Source organism: Helicoverpa zea, chromosome 12, assembly GCF_022581195.2.
Source record: "Helicoverpa zea isolate HzStark_Cry1AcR chromosome 12, ilHelZeax1.1, whole genome shotgun sequence".
Lineage (NCBI taxonomy): Eukaryota > Metazoa > Arthropoda > Insecta > Lepidoptera > Noctuidae > Helicoverpa > Helicoverpa zea.
In genome coordinates, this window is record NC_061463.1 from 9,545,507 (window position 1) to 9,559,082 (window position 13,576).

Genomic DNA, 13,576 nt, shown 5'->3' on the forward strand with positions numbered 1-13,576 from the left:
CTGAGTGTGCAGCTAATAAAAGCAGACAAAATGCAATAATGGAAACTATAAATTGATTCAGTCGTATGTTTGCGAAAACTCAATTTGTTTGTTTTGCATCAAAAGCGATTAATTACGATAACATTTGAACATGCAGATTTAATGAAAATGCAACAGTGCGCTTATCTGTCGGTTATCTGTAATGTCGGTGATGATACGTATTGACACAATAGGGTTTATTTAATCATTAATTGTAATAACGTTATAAAGAAACATTATTTTTGATGCAATTGCCAAGATTAATGTGCCTATATTCACCAAATAAATAGGGAAATGAGCCTTCAATAGATATGAATATAATATACTATAGATAAAAACTAATCTTCTTTCATTTAAAAATGAAGAAAAAACCGAGAAAACTAAAAAGTACATGTCCACAATTCATGTAACTAATTGTTGCATGACTAAACTAAACTAACTTTAAATAGTATACTACAATAAATAGTCTGCATGAAAAAGTCTTTAAGAATAAATACTTCTGCCTGATACAGCTGAAAGATCATAGACTCATTTAAAAGTCGACACTCAACAAAAGCTCGACTCTGAAACCAGGGTTAGATATAATCACTTTCAAATATTGGCCATGACTTCGGAATTTTGAGGCCGTGTATAACAGTCATAGAAAATATCATATCAATTTAAATTTTGAAACAAAAAGAAAATGTATTAGACGACAAGAGATTTTTATTTAAATATGCGATATCATTTGTCAACCGACTTCTTTTTTCATAATTAAATCTGAAACTTACAGGTAAGAACGATCGAAAATATTCATTGTTTCTCCTCTCAGCAACTTCCAGCATGGCGACCATATTTATCGTAATATAAACACTTATTTAAAGAACATTTACAAATATTCACACCCACTTGCGTACTTTTGGCACCACGATCCTACCGTATGTTTAACACAATATTACACACACTACTACATAACTATAAAATACACACTCATATCATAGTAATATTCATGTATAGTTACGAAAACTTCCACTGAGTTCACTACTTCCAGTCTTTGAGCATCGTTAGTCTCTTAATTAGACTAAAATATTGCTTTAAAACTAACACTACGGCCACACGTAATATCGTATTTTCGTCCCATCTATTTCGCAAATATCTAGAACATTTTTGAGACTTTGTAAATACTACACGAAAATTAATGTAACACTGTTGCAATGTATGTTATAATAGTATACGTCCGTATTATATCACAACGAAAAACACAAACAAATAATTGGGAAGCTTCGCGTGCGCGTCGCCCCGTGGCTGCGCGCGCGACTCGCCAGCGCAGCGTTGCGCGCGCGGCGTCGACTCGCGATAATTTCGGCCAACTACAGATAGATCCGCGTCCTATCCTATATTTCTTCGCTATAATAACACAGGCGCCCGATGCTCCACAAATCCAACTATTAATACACTCACAACATTTTTTTTTATTAAGATGCAATTCTCGTGTCGAGAGTCTTCAGATGTTTTTTTGGACTAATGTTATGAAAATAGACTTGTGTATAGGAAGTGCCGTTAACACTGAACGACTCATATTAAAGTTTAAACATAACGTTATTGATAACGAGCTCAGATGTCGACAGAAGTTTATTAGGTATGAAAGATAACCAACACCAAACAAAAAATCGTAATGGAAGGAATTTTCTTAAATACTGTCAAAGATCAGAGACCTAATGTAAAAAAAAAATCGGGCGACATTTTAACGTATCAATAAAAATATTTGGAACGCAATAAAACTAAAAATATCTAGGTATGTACCTGAACTGTACCGGCGAGCTAGTCACACGTTTTTTCTAATAAAGCTAAATTCCAATTTGTAAGTAATGAAAGCTTTATAGATAGATCAGCTACTGAAGAAACGAATTGTAATGCAAGACAAGTACAGATACTGCAATAGGCGAGAGAAAATGAAGTGAAGCATCGAAGGGAGATCCAAATTTAACCAGCCTGAGTCAAGTGCACGTTGTTCATTTTGAAATACTATTCACTATAACTAACTATGTTGAAGATATAGACGAGGTCACTGCTAGCAGACATTCGTGAGCTGCGGATATCATGAAAACAGACGATAATTTGTTTACGTGTCGAACCATTGATGTATGTTCCTGGTGCTTGGTGCGTTTATAATTTGACTGAAAGGAATGCGCGATTGGTTGTGAAATGAATACGGAGCAGGTTATCTTAATTTAGATAGACACGCTGTATTTCATTGAGTGCGAGTTATGATTTATATTTATTAACAGTATGAATGAACTGTTGGTGATTAGAAAAATATGTTGCTATTCAAGCGATGAAGTCTATTGAAATAATATCAACGTACATAGCTACATGTGCAAAACACATGTTCATTGGTTCCTACGGAGATATGTTTAGGACATTGGGAAGTAAAACAAATGCAAAACGTATATTTAGTTGGAATTGTTTCTATAAGCATCAATCTTGGGATCGTAAAGACTTTGCGGAGATTTATACGACAGACTGCAAATATACGGTTGCGAACAGCCGACCAAAATAGTTAGAAACGATTGAAGATGTATTTCAACGATAGACTTACACCCAACAACAGGGAAATTGGTCAAGGTTTAGAACAGATAACTTATGACCTTAGAACAAAACGATTTAAATGGATTTAGCACAGCCAAATCGCTACAAGAGTTTTTCAATACAAATTCAGCTGAAACTTTGAAGCAAATAGGTATTCCATTTTCAATTTGAGTTCCACATTTTGTCGCAATGCCTAGAACGCAAATTCTTCTATACATTCACATTACCTACAACATTTGAATTCCATTTAGAGACACAAATGTTTTGTTGCGAGCACTTACTTTGAATGTGTATGACCAAAGCTCGCTAACGCAGCTTTTTGTATCCCCTATTGCTAAACGATCCCAAAGCCGCACTCGTCCAAAACATACGTTTGTGAATGCGATTCTTGTGCCAAAAATACGCCGCGTCGAAGCAATGGCTGCGTTCTTTTTATTCGCTATAAAATGCATCACGAACAAAATAATGGCGTCAGGAATGTGTTCGACGCTCCTAACGTGAGCTACAAACGACTCCATCTAAGTGGCTGTCTCGAATACACAGAATTCCTTTTCCATTTCCCAAACAAGAATTTAAAACCCTTTTTAATTTTATAATAGATGGGAATCTCGTAAATTAATCCGGTCCAACAATGATAGCCTTATTTTTAGAAGCTCATTCCGTATCCGTCACGTTGGTCTGACGTCTAAACAAATTAACCCAACAACTCCATTGGAATAGACACTATTTAATTAAGGCTGAAAAATAGCGGCCGTACGGGCGAACCTCATCAGATACACTCCATTAAAAATAGGGTTGAGTTGGAGACCGATTTAAACCCTGTCGGGTTAATTAAGGAGAGCACAGTCCAATCAAAGATTCAATGCATGAAACACAGCTTTTCTTGTAATCAGATCTTGTAACGAGGCCAATCTTTTTTTATGTAATTGTTTTTAATTTAAGACCAAATATCAATGCCATTCTTAAACCAATATCGTTTCTCTCCATAATTCAAATACGACCAATCTCGAGTAGAGAACAAAATTGATGTTGCAGAAAATTGGGAACCGATTCCAACGACTGGGGGTACCCAATTTCGTATCAATTTTATTAGGGAAGTAAAAACAAATGCTTCGTATACTTAAGACGAGAGAGTTGTCGTCACATTATGTGGACATGCTCAGGTAATTGCAGCCGAGGCCGCGATCAGAAATAGACGAGCCTCTGGTCATGATGTAACGTTTTGTTTAATGGTCGCTGATCTAGTATTTAAGAAATAGATGTATGAACACAGATTGTTTGACGTTTGTTTAATTAGTAAGGAGGACAACGGCCTAATTGAAACAATGGATTGTGCATCCCACTCTGATTATTTACATTTAACAGCTTTGAATGTGGCTGCATATTCAAAGCTATTGTTATGCGTGTAGGTAGGTATGATACATTATTTTCTTTCCGAAATACATCGTTGTTGCTTCTACAGTGAGGGCAACTCCTTCTTATCTAATAAGTAACTTCCTACATTCTTTCCCCATTAATCTCACTCAGTATCCCACAACAATTTGATATAACAAAAATAATATTTCCTCTGGGCGGTCAGAACATCATCGTGTGAGCATCTACCGATCCATCTTGAAGACGAATCTGTTTCCCCTAACTGATGCTCCCGAGACATAGACACGACCGCCCATTGACAACCGTCACACACAACTACGCGTTTCCGTTACAAAATCACTTTTATTTATTGCTCTTTTTTATTTTTTTGACGGCAACACCGATCATGGTTTTAGAAGATTCTCGTTTAGAACTTTTTGCTTTGTTTTTTGTTTTAATTCGCTTGAGTGCGGAGTCTGAACAACAATCTGGATTCCTTTAAAAGATAATGTTAGGAAGTTACTTTCATGAAGGTAAGTGTATTGGACTGGACCGTGTTTATCAGTTAAACATCATTTACGGTAGCGATTCAAGACTTCATGTGGTTTATGGAGCATTTCCTCTCAATTCAAGTTTGAACAATAGGTTTGACTGTATAGTCATTCAGAACTTAGATGGCCAAAGTGAGGACCAAGTTTCTAAATAGAAGTTTGGAACTGTTGTCAATGAGGACTTGAAACTTGTGAGTAATGACTAGAAAACTTCCATTGGGCATTTAGAAAAAGGATAATAGCACATGGAAGAGAAACGATAAATAAACTTTACTTTCATTTCGAAGCCAATCTGGACCGAGTTAGCGAACAAGTGAAAGTAAATCTTTTGTTGGCTTATCATTCGGACCACGATCTTAATGTTGTTGTTAAATATAGCCCCCGGTGGTGTTATCTGTTGTCTGGCCATTATCACTTGCCATGGCTTTAGTTGTCAGGGAATTGTGAGTTTAGAATAATGGATCGGCGGATACCGAGGGTGCCTAGTGATTATTTAGAGCCTACTGAAAAAAGAACCTTGCTAAAAGACGTTTTGAATAGAACATTTAATATCAGTCTCTCCCTTAACATTTTACTGCAGATTTGTAGCCCTAATATCGTGTAACATCCAACAAACGTTCAACTATAAGGATTTTCCAGAAAGCCATTTATCAAGTCCGCTTAGTCCGCTTAATCATGTTTTGGCTTCAGTTTCAAAATGGTTAAAAATATCAACAACGATACATTCAACGAATTGGGCATTAATTAGCAGCTTTATTTATTTTTAAAACCTCGGTGGTAAACTGAGCCTCTTTGTCACAAATTTCCTTATAACAGTGGGCAGTTTTGTAAACAAAGAAATGATACTTTTAAAAGCTGAAAACGCTAATTCTTTGAAGTTTGAAATATTAAAAATCTAATTTGGAAGAATATAGATGATTCATGGAAGGGTTTCGTCAGGCAGATGCTTCTTGGAGCTTAAATTACTTAGAAAATGTTTAAAGACTTATTTTTTATCATCACCATATCAGCCAATTGCCGTCCACTGCTGCATGTTGGTCATTTACTTATATCTTATATAGATACTTGTATTCTTTATTTATTCATTCTATAAAATTATTATTTTGGACGAATCTTAGTTTCTTGGTTGGATTGGTCAGTAGCTTGCGAAATCTCATCATCATGCTCTGACAAGTTTTTCTTCAGTAGCTATCTATTTATTTATCTTGTTCCACAACAATATCCTAATTAGGAGTCGGATGACCCATCTGCACGCCGTGGGTTGATCTCTGACGACACAGGAAGTGGTGCAGTTTCCCATGCGCTAGAGCCAGATTTATTTATAGACTTCGTTCATGGGAATGCTGTGGTGACGTATGGACATTATCGTGTTACCATATTGCATGGTGATGTTATATGTTATCTTACGTCATTTTCCATATGGGGTAGGCAGATCATCATGCGCTGTCTTAACATAGATTTGTTTTTATATTACGGTTCTTACATAATTTTCTTTAACTTTGTTTACAGTTATTTAAATTTTGGACATGTTAAGACGCAATGCAAAGACCTACATATTACGATTTAGTATGATATTTTCGCATGATCTTTCCTGGCATTATTTTCAACCCATTACGTAATTGTTTTTTTTTTTTATATATATATGCCAGTCGTAATATCTACTCGCAGTGTCAACATTAACCTTAGATTTACGGTTTAGGAAAAGCTAGAATAAAAATGAAAACACCTACTCTATCCAGCTATTCAGAACGATTATTATTTAGATAGCCAAACCCAAACAAAACAAAAACGACGAAGTCCCTATGACTCTTCAGTCCTAAGAGATATTATTAAAATAATGAATAATCTGGTAGACAGTGGTGGGTGTTAACCACCTTTCTTAGTCATAGACGAGATTAACGCCTCCCACTCACTTACTGGCTGTTCCATTTATATTGAAGACGGATCAGAGTGAAAATGCAGCTTGAATTATGATTGAATTTGCATGTATGGAGTTTGTTTTCATTTTATATCTTTTGTTATGTATGCTTCCTTATATTTGTCATTTAAAAAAATATGATTGTATGTCCCTTGCAAACAAAATTGACCGAAGTCATTTTCTTCCGATGTGAGAGAAAAATAGATTGATTTATTATGTTATCTGGCCTTATTTTGTGGTTCAGTCAACATTCATTTCAAATATTTCATTTCAAATATTTATTTTGTTGGAAAAAAAGAACTATAAACATTGTAGGTAATCTGGTTTTGCAAATTGATTCTTGGCCACAAATATAGAGTTAATATTCCGAGAAATGGATTAGTTCGGTCATAAAGCCGTAACATAAAACTGGAGTCTAACAATGGTATTGACATATCCGGCTTCTAACCGTCGCACGCGCATCCATTTCTTGCCAATATGGCGGCGCAAACATCTGCGCTGCTCTAGGTATTTATAACTACCCTTGTTACATTTCTGAAGAGTTATATTTCCTGTACCGTCTCGATAATTGCGTCGTTAACCGTTGCAGTTTAGTTAATTTGAACGAAAAACTATATTTATGTAATATTTTCATATTTTTTGAATACCTGCTTAAAAATAGCGAGTCTGAAAAATTCACTTTATACAAACAATGTTGATAATTGTATTTACGAATCTTTAATTTACAAACTGCAAGTTACGGCTTTTTAATTTCATTTGTAACATTTTTAGTCTATACAATTAAAAGTTTATGATTGTATGGAAGGAAAGTTAAGTCTAAGTCTAAGTCCCTATAAAGTTATTTTTCCCAGAAGTCAAAACAAAAACAAAACAGACAGGTGTTTTTTTAAGCCTAGTACTGTCCGCTACAGTACTTACAGTTTATTCTTTTTCTACTTCAGAGTAAGTTTTTAAGTTTCTTTGAGTATCAGTCTTAGCAGAGCACATCGTGTGTAATTATTTCATAAATCCGTTGTAGACGTGTGTATGTAAACAATAATATGTTTAGTCACAATTAAAATCAACATCATCATATTTCCAAAACCTCAACCAGTATTTCCCCGCAAGCAAAACTACTATAACCATTCATAATTCTCCCTTAATTACTGAAGAAAAGGGGACAATCTGAAGCATTTCTCGACGGTGTTACGTTCTGAAAGCATGTCATATTTTAAGGCGACTTCCCCACTCATTAGAGCTCACTAATGATGTTGCTATTTATTTGAATGAGACCAACAAATAGCTACACTATACCACACTTAAGATAACAAGAGGTAAAATTATGGATATTTTATAAAATTAGAAGTTAATGTATAAAGCTCGTTTTATAATCTCGATCCAAAATTATAACACGACTTATGTTGTGATTACATTTGCCAAATATCGTGGGTCAATTTTGATTATTATTTACCAAAACTCTTTATTAACCAATCTTTATTAACTCTTTATCTACCAAAATTATCCAAGATATATTACTTGCACAGATTTTTTGATCGAAAGGTCGATTATAAGTGTCAAATAGTGATCATTAACTGCTTGCAATGCATTGTTCAAGTGTGTTTATGTCCAAGACACCTATTTGCTAAATGTAATATCACCTTTACACGGACAGTGTTAGAGAATACCAATTGAACAATAAAAGAAAATCTAGCTATTACAATTCTATCCTGAACAATTCACACTATTCAGGATAACAGTAACTGGAGACAAAATCTCCTGAGACTATGAAATACTGTATAGAACATGACAATTTGGCTTTCACGTGCTCGAATTACAGTAATGTCTACATATCTACATAATCTAGCAGGTAGGAATGTCCTAAGGAATTGAGAATTAGGGAGGTGGTATACAATTGTGCGGTACCCCGAAATTATCCCGGTCCAATTCCAGAGATTGGTAGAATAGCGGGAATTTTTGTTTACGCATTCTTGTCGCGTGATAGGAATGAAGGTGAGATTATATTCGACGCGATGGCGGTTACGATGTGTAGTGATGTCCGCAGTCGAGTTATTTATCGATTGTATTTACTCCATAATTACTAAGTATATACAGCATTGTGTGGTGGTTACATTATTCTTTTGTAAGTGTTTGATTTCTAAATTATAGAATGTTAAGTAGTTATTTTATTGTACATTGAAGAATGTAAGTAGGTAATTAATTAACTATGTAATTTATTTGTTAAGCCTCCTAGAACATGAAACATCTACAACTTTACACAGTTATTCTATAAAAGAAATCCCGAACCTAAAGTTATTTCGGTACCGGGAAGTAGGACATAGTCCGCATGACCCAGTGCACTAGGTACTTGAGCCCGCTAACGAATGAAAACATTCCAACGCATCAACCACAGCTGTAAATCAGGTAAAATACTGTGCTCTATTTAGCTTGTGTACCTAGTTTAAATATTTAATTATTTTTTCAGAGGTTTAGTAAATTAATTAAAGGTGTAAATTTTTTTGAATTGTAATTTTTCATTTCAGGAATTAAAAAAAAAACCATTATTGAAATCGTCTTTATGTGCCTTGCATAGTTTGATAAAAAATAACTGTGTATTAAAATCAACTAAATTTCATTTGCACTTAAATAACTGAACGAAAATACTTTCTCAAAATACACTTTTCTACCAATTCCAAACATACATCAACACAAAGTAGATTATCGCAAAAAAATCTACCGATAATGCACGCCCATCCCTTTAAGAAAGACGAATGGCCGTCACTAATGAATGAATATTACAGTCATAGCTTTTCGCCTTGAGAACGCACACATGCACACGGGAAACTCAAACACACATACACGTATCTGTATATAACCCTATATAAAATTGGGAGACTTTATTTTCATTTCTGAGGGCCGGGTTAGTTTCAAATTGGAATATTTGGAATATGAATGGTACGTTTTTCTTTTACGGGGTATGCAATTTTATAAGCGGATTGTGCTCGGAATATTTGCAGCGTACTTGCTGTACTTAGCTTAGGAAATATGGTCTATAAGCTTTGCTATACAAGAATACATTGTTTTTTGTCCTTTGCTATTCGTTTGAAGTACAGCTTTACTAAGCTAAGCTTGTATAAAATGACCAAACTATTTGTAGATCTATTTACACCGAAACATTAGTTTCAGGTAACCGTAATATGGATAGCTGAGCGCATCATTATGGACGGTAGTAAATAGGATCAGTCTATCTAAAGCAGTTAAGAATTTCAAGTACCTATCGCTATTTAATATAGTACGTCTATCCTACCAAATTAACAAAACGCTACTGTAAGCATGTTTTTGGCATCAGACAATCAAGGCCATAGAAACTTCGCTAACAAAATAGAAAAATAATAGTTCCTAACTCGTGTACGAATTGAAATACCGGATGTACCTGTGTTTTCTCTGGATTTGCTCCAGAAACTGTACCAAAGCGGTCGGTTAAAATTTTATATCACCCACGCGTTTCTACGACAAGATATCGACAGGGCTGACAAAAGAAGATTTAGTAAAATGGAAAAAGTTTTATTTCGAAAAGAACTAAGCATAAATATTTTACACTAAATTAAAAGGACTACGAATCAAAAAATACGTATTAAAAATAATCTAATAAAACGTGTTTCTGCCGAAAGACAAGCAAAAGCAACAAAATATCGATTGTTATATAAAATACATCACCAGAGTGATAATGTAAGCATATTAACGCTCATAAAAAAATTATGTGAATGTATGAAAGTTAAAATTATTCCACACTCAAAACAACCCATAAAATTATATCGATATTGAAAATCTGCATCCACCATCCCTAGATAAGATCAATATTGTAATGACAAGCCCGCATGTGACGTGTACGCGAGATGAATCTTAGGTCAATGCCTTATTGCCTTACATAACAGATCTAAGCCATAAACCTTACGAAAACACAGCCTTTCTAGAATTCACTATATAACATTTTTTCTTTGTTTTTCTTCAAGAGTCTTGTTTGGGAAGCTGCTGACTCGAGTATTGGAATACATAAATGGTCTTCATGTATTTTCGAAGCTTGAAACTTCGCTCACGTAAGCGTTCTACGAAATAAATTGATAGACACACATCATTGCCAATGTGTAAAGGTATTGGGAGCTGAAGAGTACGTTTTCAGAAAGTCTGAGATGTAAGCAAAAATAGTGATTGGTTTGAACTGAACCAAGAAGCTTTTTGGTAAGACCGAACGTAGTTTTCAGTTGATGGGAAGCGTTCACCTTCTATCAGTAATCCATAATTTGTTTCTTAAGGATGGATAGATAAACCGCCGATAAAAGTGCTCAGAATTCAGTCATTAGACGTAGTTTCAAACCGTTTATAATGAAAACTGCGGCAAACAAGTCGAATGGGACTGTAACCCAAAATCTTTTTCTAGTAGTTTAGTTACTAAGTCTAATATTTTAGGACGTCATATAACACATTTCAATAAAACCAAACACGACACTTAAATGACCATGTAAACTTCACTTCCCTAAAACTTCGTTACTTTGCAAGCCGATATTTAGATTTAGTATCCGTTTTATTGAACGAGCAATGGCGCGTACGCATTCTGCATTCCCCCCATGCCAAATACTTACACAGTCGATTGGTTGCTAACGTCTTGTGAAATGTTAAAGGCATCAACAACTACTTGCGTACCTACTGTTTGGGCTAATATTAGCTGACATTGACGGGAATTGATTTTTTAAAGGCCTGTGTATATTTTTTGGGGGTTTTAATGGAGAAGCTACGTAGAAAGTGTAAACTTTATTAAAGTATTTATTTTCTTTTCATTTCGTGTACCTGCGTGTTGATATAACAAGCGATTATTATGTTGCTGGACTAGGAAACCAAAAAGGATTTTACTAACGTAACCAAACAGTAAAAGGTACATCATTTGGAAAACAAATAAACATAGATACCTAAGTAAAATTTGTAATCCTTTTACAAAAATATGAAAGTAAAATAATATTTACCCAGTCTTCATTGGTTTCGTTACGTATGTATGGATTTCCGAGGAAGTATTACGATTAATGATTCTTTTGATTGCCATACGATATGTACGTGTTTCAAATGATGTCTGTAAATGAGTTACATGTTATCGTCCCTAGTATTCATTAAAGACTAAAATTATAATATAATAGAGGGAGAATGCGGGCTGAATATATCGTTTTCTTTATTATAATTTTCTATAGCACCAAGAAATAAAGTGCTGTACCTCCATCCATGCACAATTTCATGATAGTGAAGCAGTTACGGAAATGCGGTAAGAAGGTGTATTTGAAACCCTAGTCTCAACAAAAGCATATACCTTTTACACAATACTTGCACAGACAGCTAGGAAAATCATTTCAATTTCTATATTAACTGAAGTTTTAAGCTTATCAAACAGTAAACGTTCCACTTAAATTTTATTCCAATTTACAAAGCAAACCAATACAAACTCGCAATCAATAAAGTCTATCACTGAAATGGAATCATAGGCACAGATCGCTGTAACAGAATGCCTTCAGGCTGACTAGCGAGTAGCCCCGGGGGTATTGCATTGCCTATCCTAGGCTGACAGGTTTGTATGCCAGTGGAGCTTATATCTGACCAGGGATTCATATGTAGCATGTTAGATCATAGTCTACCTGAGCTGACAAATGAATAGGTTTTATGAAGTTATTTCGATAGAACGCAGTTTTACGGGCATTTATGTTTTTTGAAAGAGATTTTTATTTGAAAAAATAATGGAAAAAAATCTCAAATTTTAACGTAAACTGGTAGATCTATCTTGCGAGTAAGTAACTTGAGCAAACATATTGGTAAGCTACATAAAGTAAACAAATATGCAAGACTTAATAAAAGCTAAGTAATTACGTTACCTAAAAAAATAAAATGTACTGTTATAATTTCATTACACTTCAGTGCCAATTTAAGTAGCACCAACCCGGCCAAACTTTAATGCTTATCGGTCAAAATCACCCGCAAAGCCGCATAAAGCAGTTCACACAATACTCGTAATATGTAATAGTTTTCACTGTTTCGCGTGATTCTCATCGGTATTATTATAAGCGTTTGTTCGTAGTTGTAAATAATGAAGCGAAATCACGACATGTTGTATACATTACTGAGATTATAGAGCGTGACTGGCGAAAAATTTATAAAAAAATTGCAAAAAAAAATTACGAATGCGAAATTCACGCGTTTTTAGTAGATGATCTGTTAGTAACTACGTTTTTGTGGGGTTTGTGTTAAGTTTAATTAATCAAAATATTTCTAAAATTAACGCATCTCTAGCTCCATTTTAGCACAGTTAGACAAGATTATATTTCTGATTTTTTAAGTCACTTTGTTCGAATATAGAAAGACTGACTGTGTATTTGGTAACACGATATAACCCAAAAACAGTTTATGTAACAATAGTCATAGGTATGCAATTATTTATTAGGACACATACCAAAAACAATCGCATTGTGTGCATGAGAACATTATCACCTGGCCTATTGTTTTGTAAATATAGAGTGGGCCGATTTTTTTTGCTTGCAAGTGTACTAGTTCCAACAATGAGGTTTGTTTGTGTTACTAAGAGCAAATGTTTGTGCAATATATGTTGATGATAACATGTACCTTTATTGGATCTAGAAATATCTGGTATTATTTTGTCTGGGAATCTTTTAATAATCTTTGGGTAAACAAAAATAAGACTCAATATTGCTTTTGCAGTTTGATATCCTAGAATTTCTAGATAAAATTGTTATACAAAAAATAATGCTCTGACCACAAGAAGCCTTGCACATTCAATATGATTTGCAAAAGCCTACAATTTAAAATGGTGTTAGCTTATTAAAACAAAGCATATACAATACGGAGATATAAATGAACTATCAGATCTTTTTACGCTTTTCTAAAATACCCATTACTTTAAGAAAATACCCATTAGAAACATGGAAACCCACCTTTCAACTCGCGTCTGTAATCGTCCATGACCTATTGCGTCTCGGCCAGGGTGGGGTTGATAAAGAAACCCTATAGTGCAGGCGTGGTTCGCACGCACCTACACTGACCCGACGTGGTAGGTCGAATACGGACTTACAGGCATTTAAGTGTAAAGAACTGAAAACTTATACTTCATTTGAATTTGGTGCAGTGTCCGTTCTAAGATGGA

The 13,576-nt window shown here is 34.5% G+C and overlaps 1 protein-coding gene across 5 annotated transcripts in view; it reads right to left on the bottom strand.

The window, feature by feature from the left end:
- The window catches only part of LOC124635136, a 129,688-nt gene that overhangs the window by 6,659 nt on the left and 109,453 nt on the right, over positions 1-13,576 (bottom strand). For 3 of the 5 annotated variants that reach the window (XM_047170940.1, XM_047170936.1, XM_047170935.1), the window contains exon 1: positions 789-1,288. The exons of 1 other annotated variant lie outside the window; for it this stretch is intronic. In XM_047170940.1, coding sequence (XP_047026896.1) covers positions 789-851 — 63 coding nt within the window. In that variant the 5' untranslated portion in view covers positions 852-1,288. Of the gene's footprint in view, positions 1-788; positions 1,289-13,576 lie in introns of those variants that run through there. One more of the 5 variants, XM_047170939.1, reaches the window with a different exon arrangement.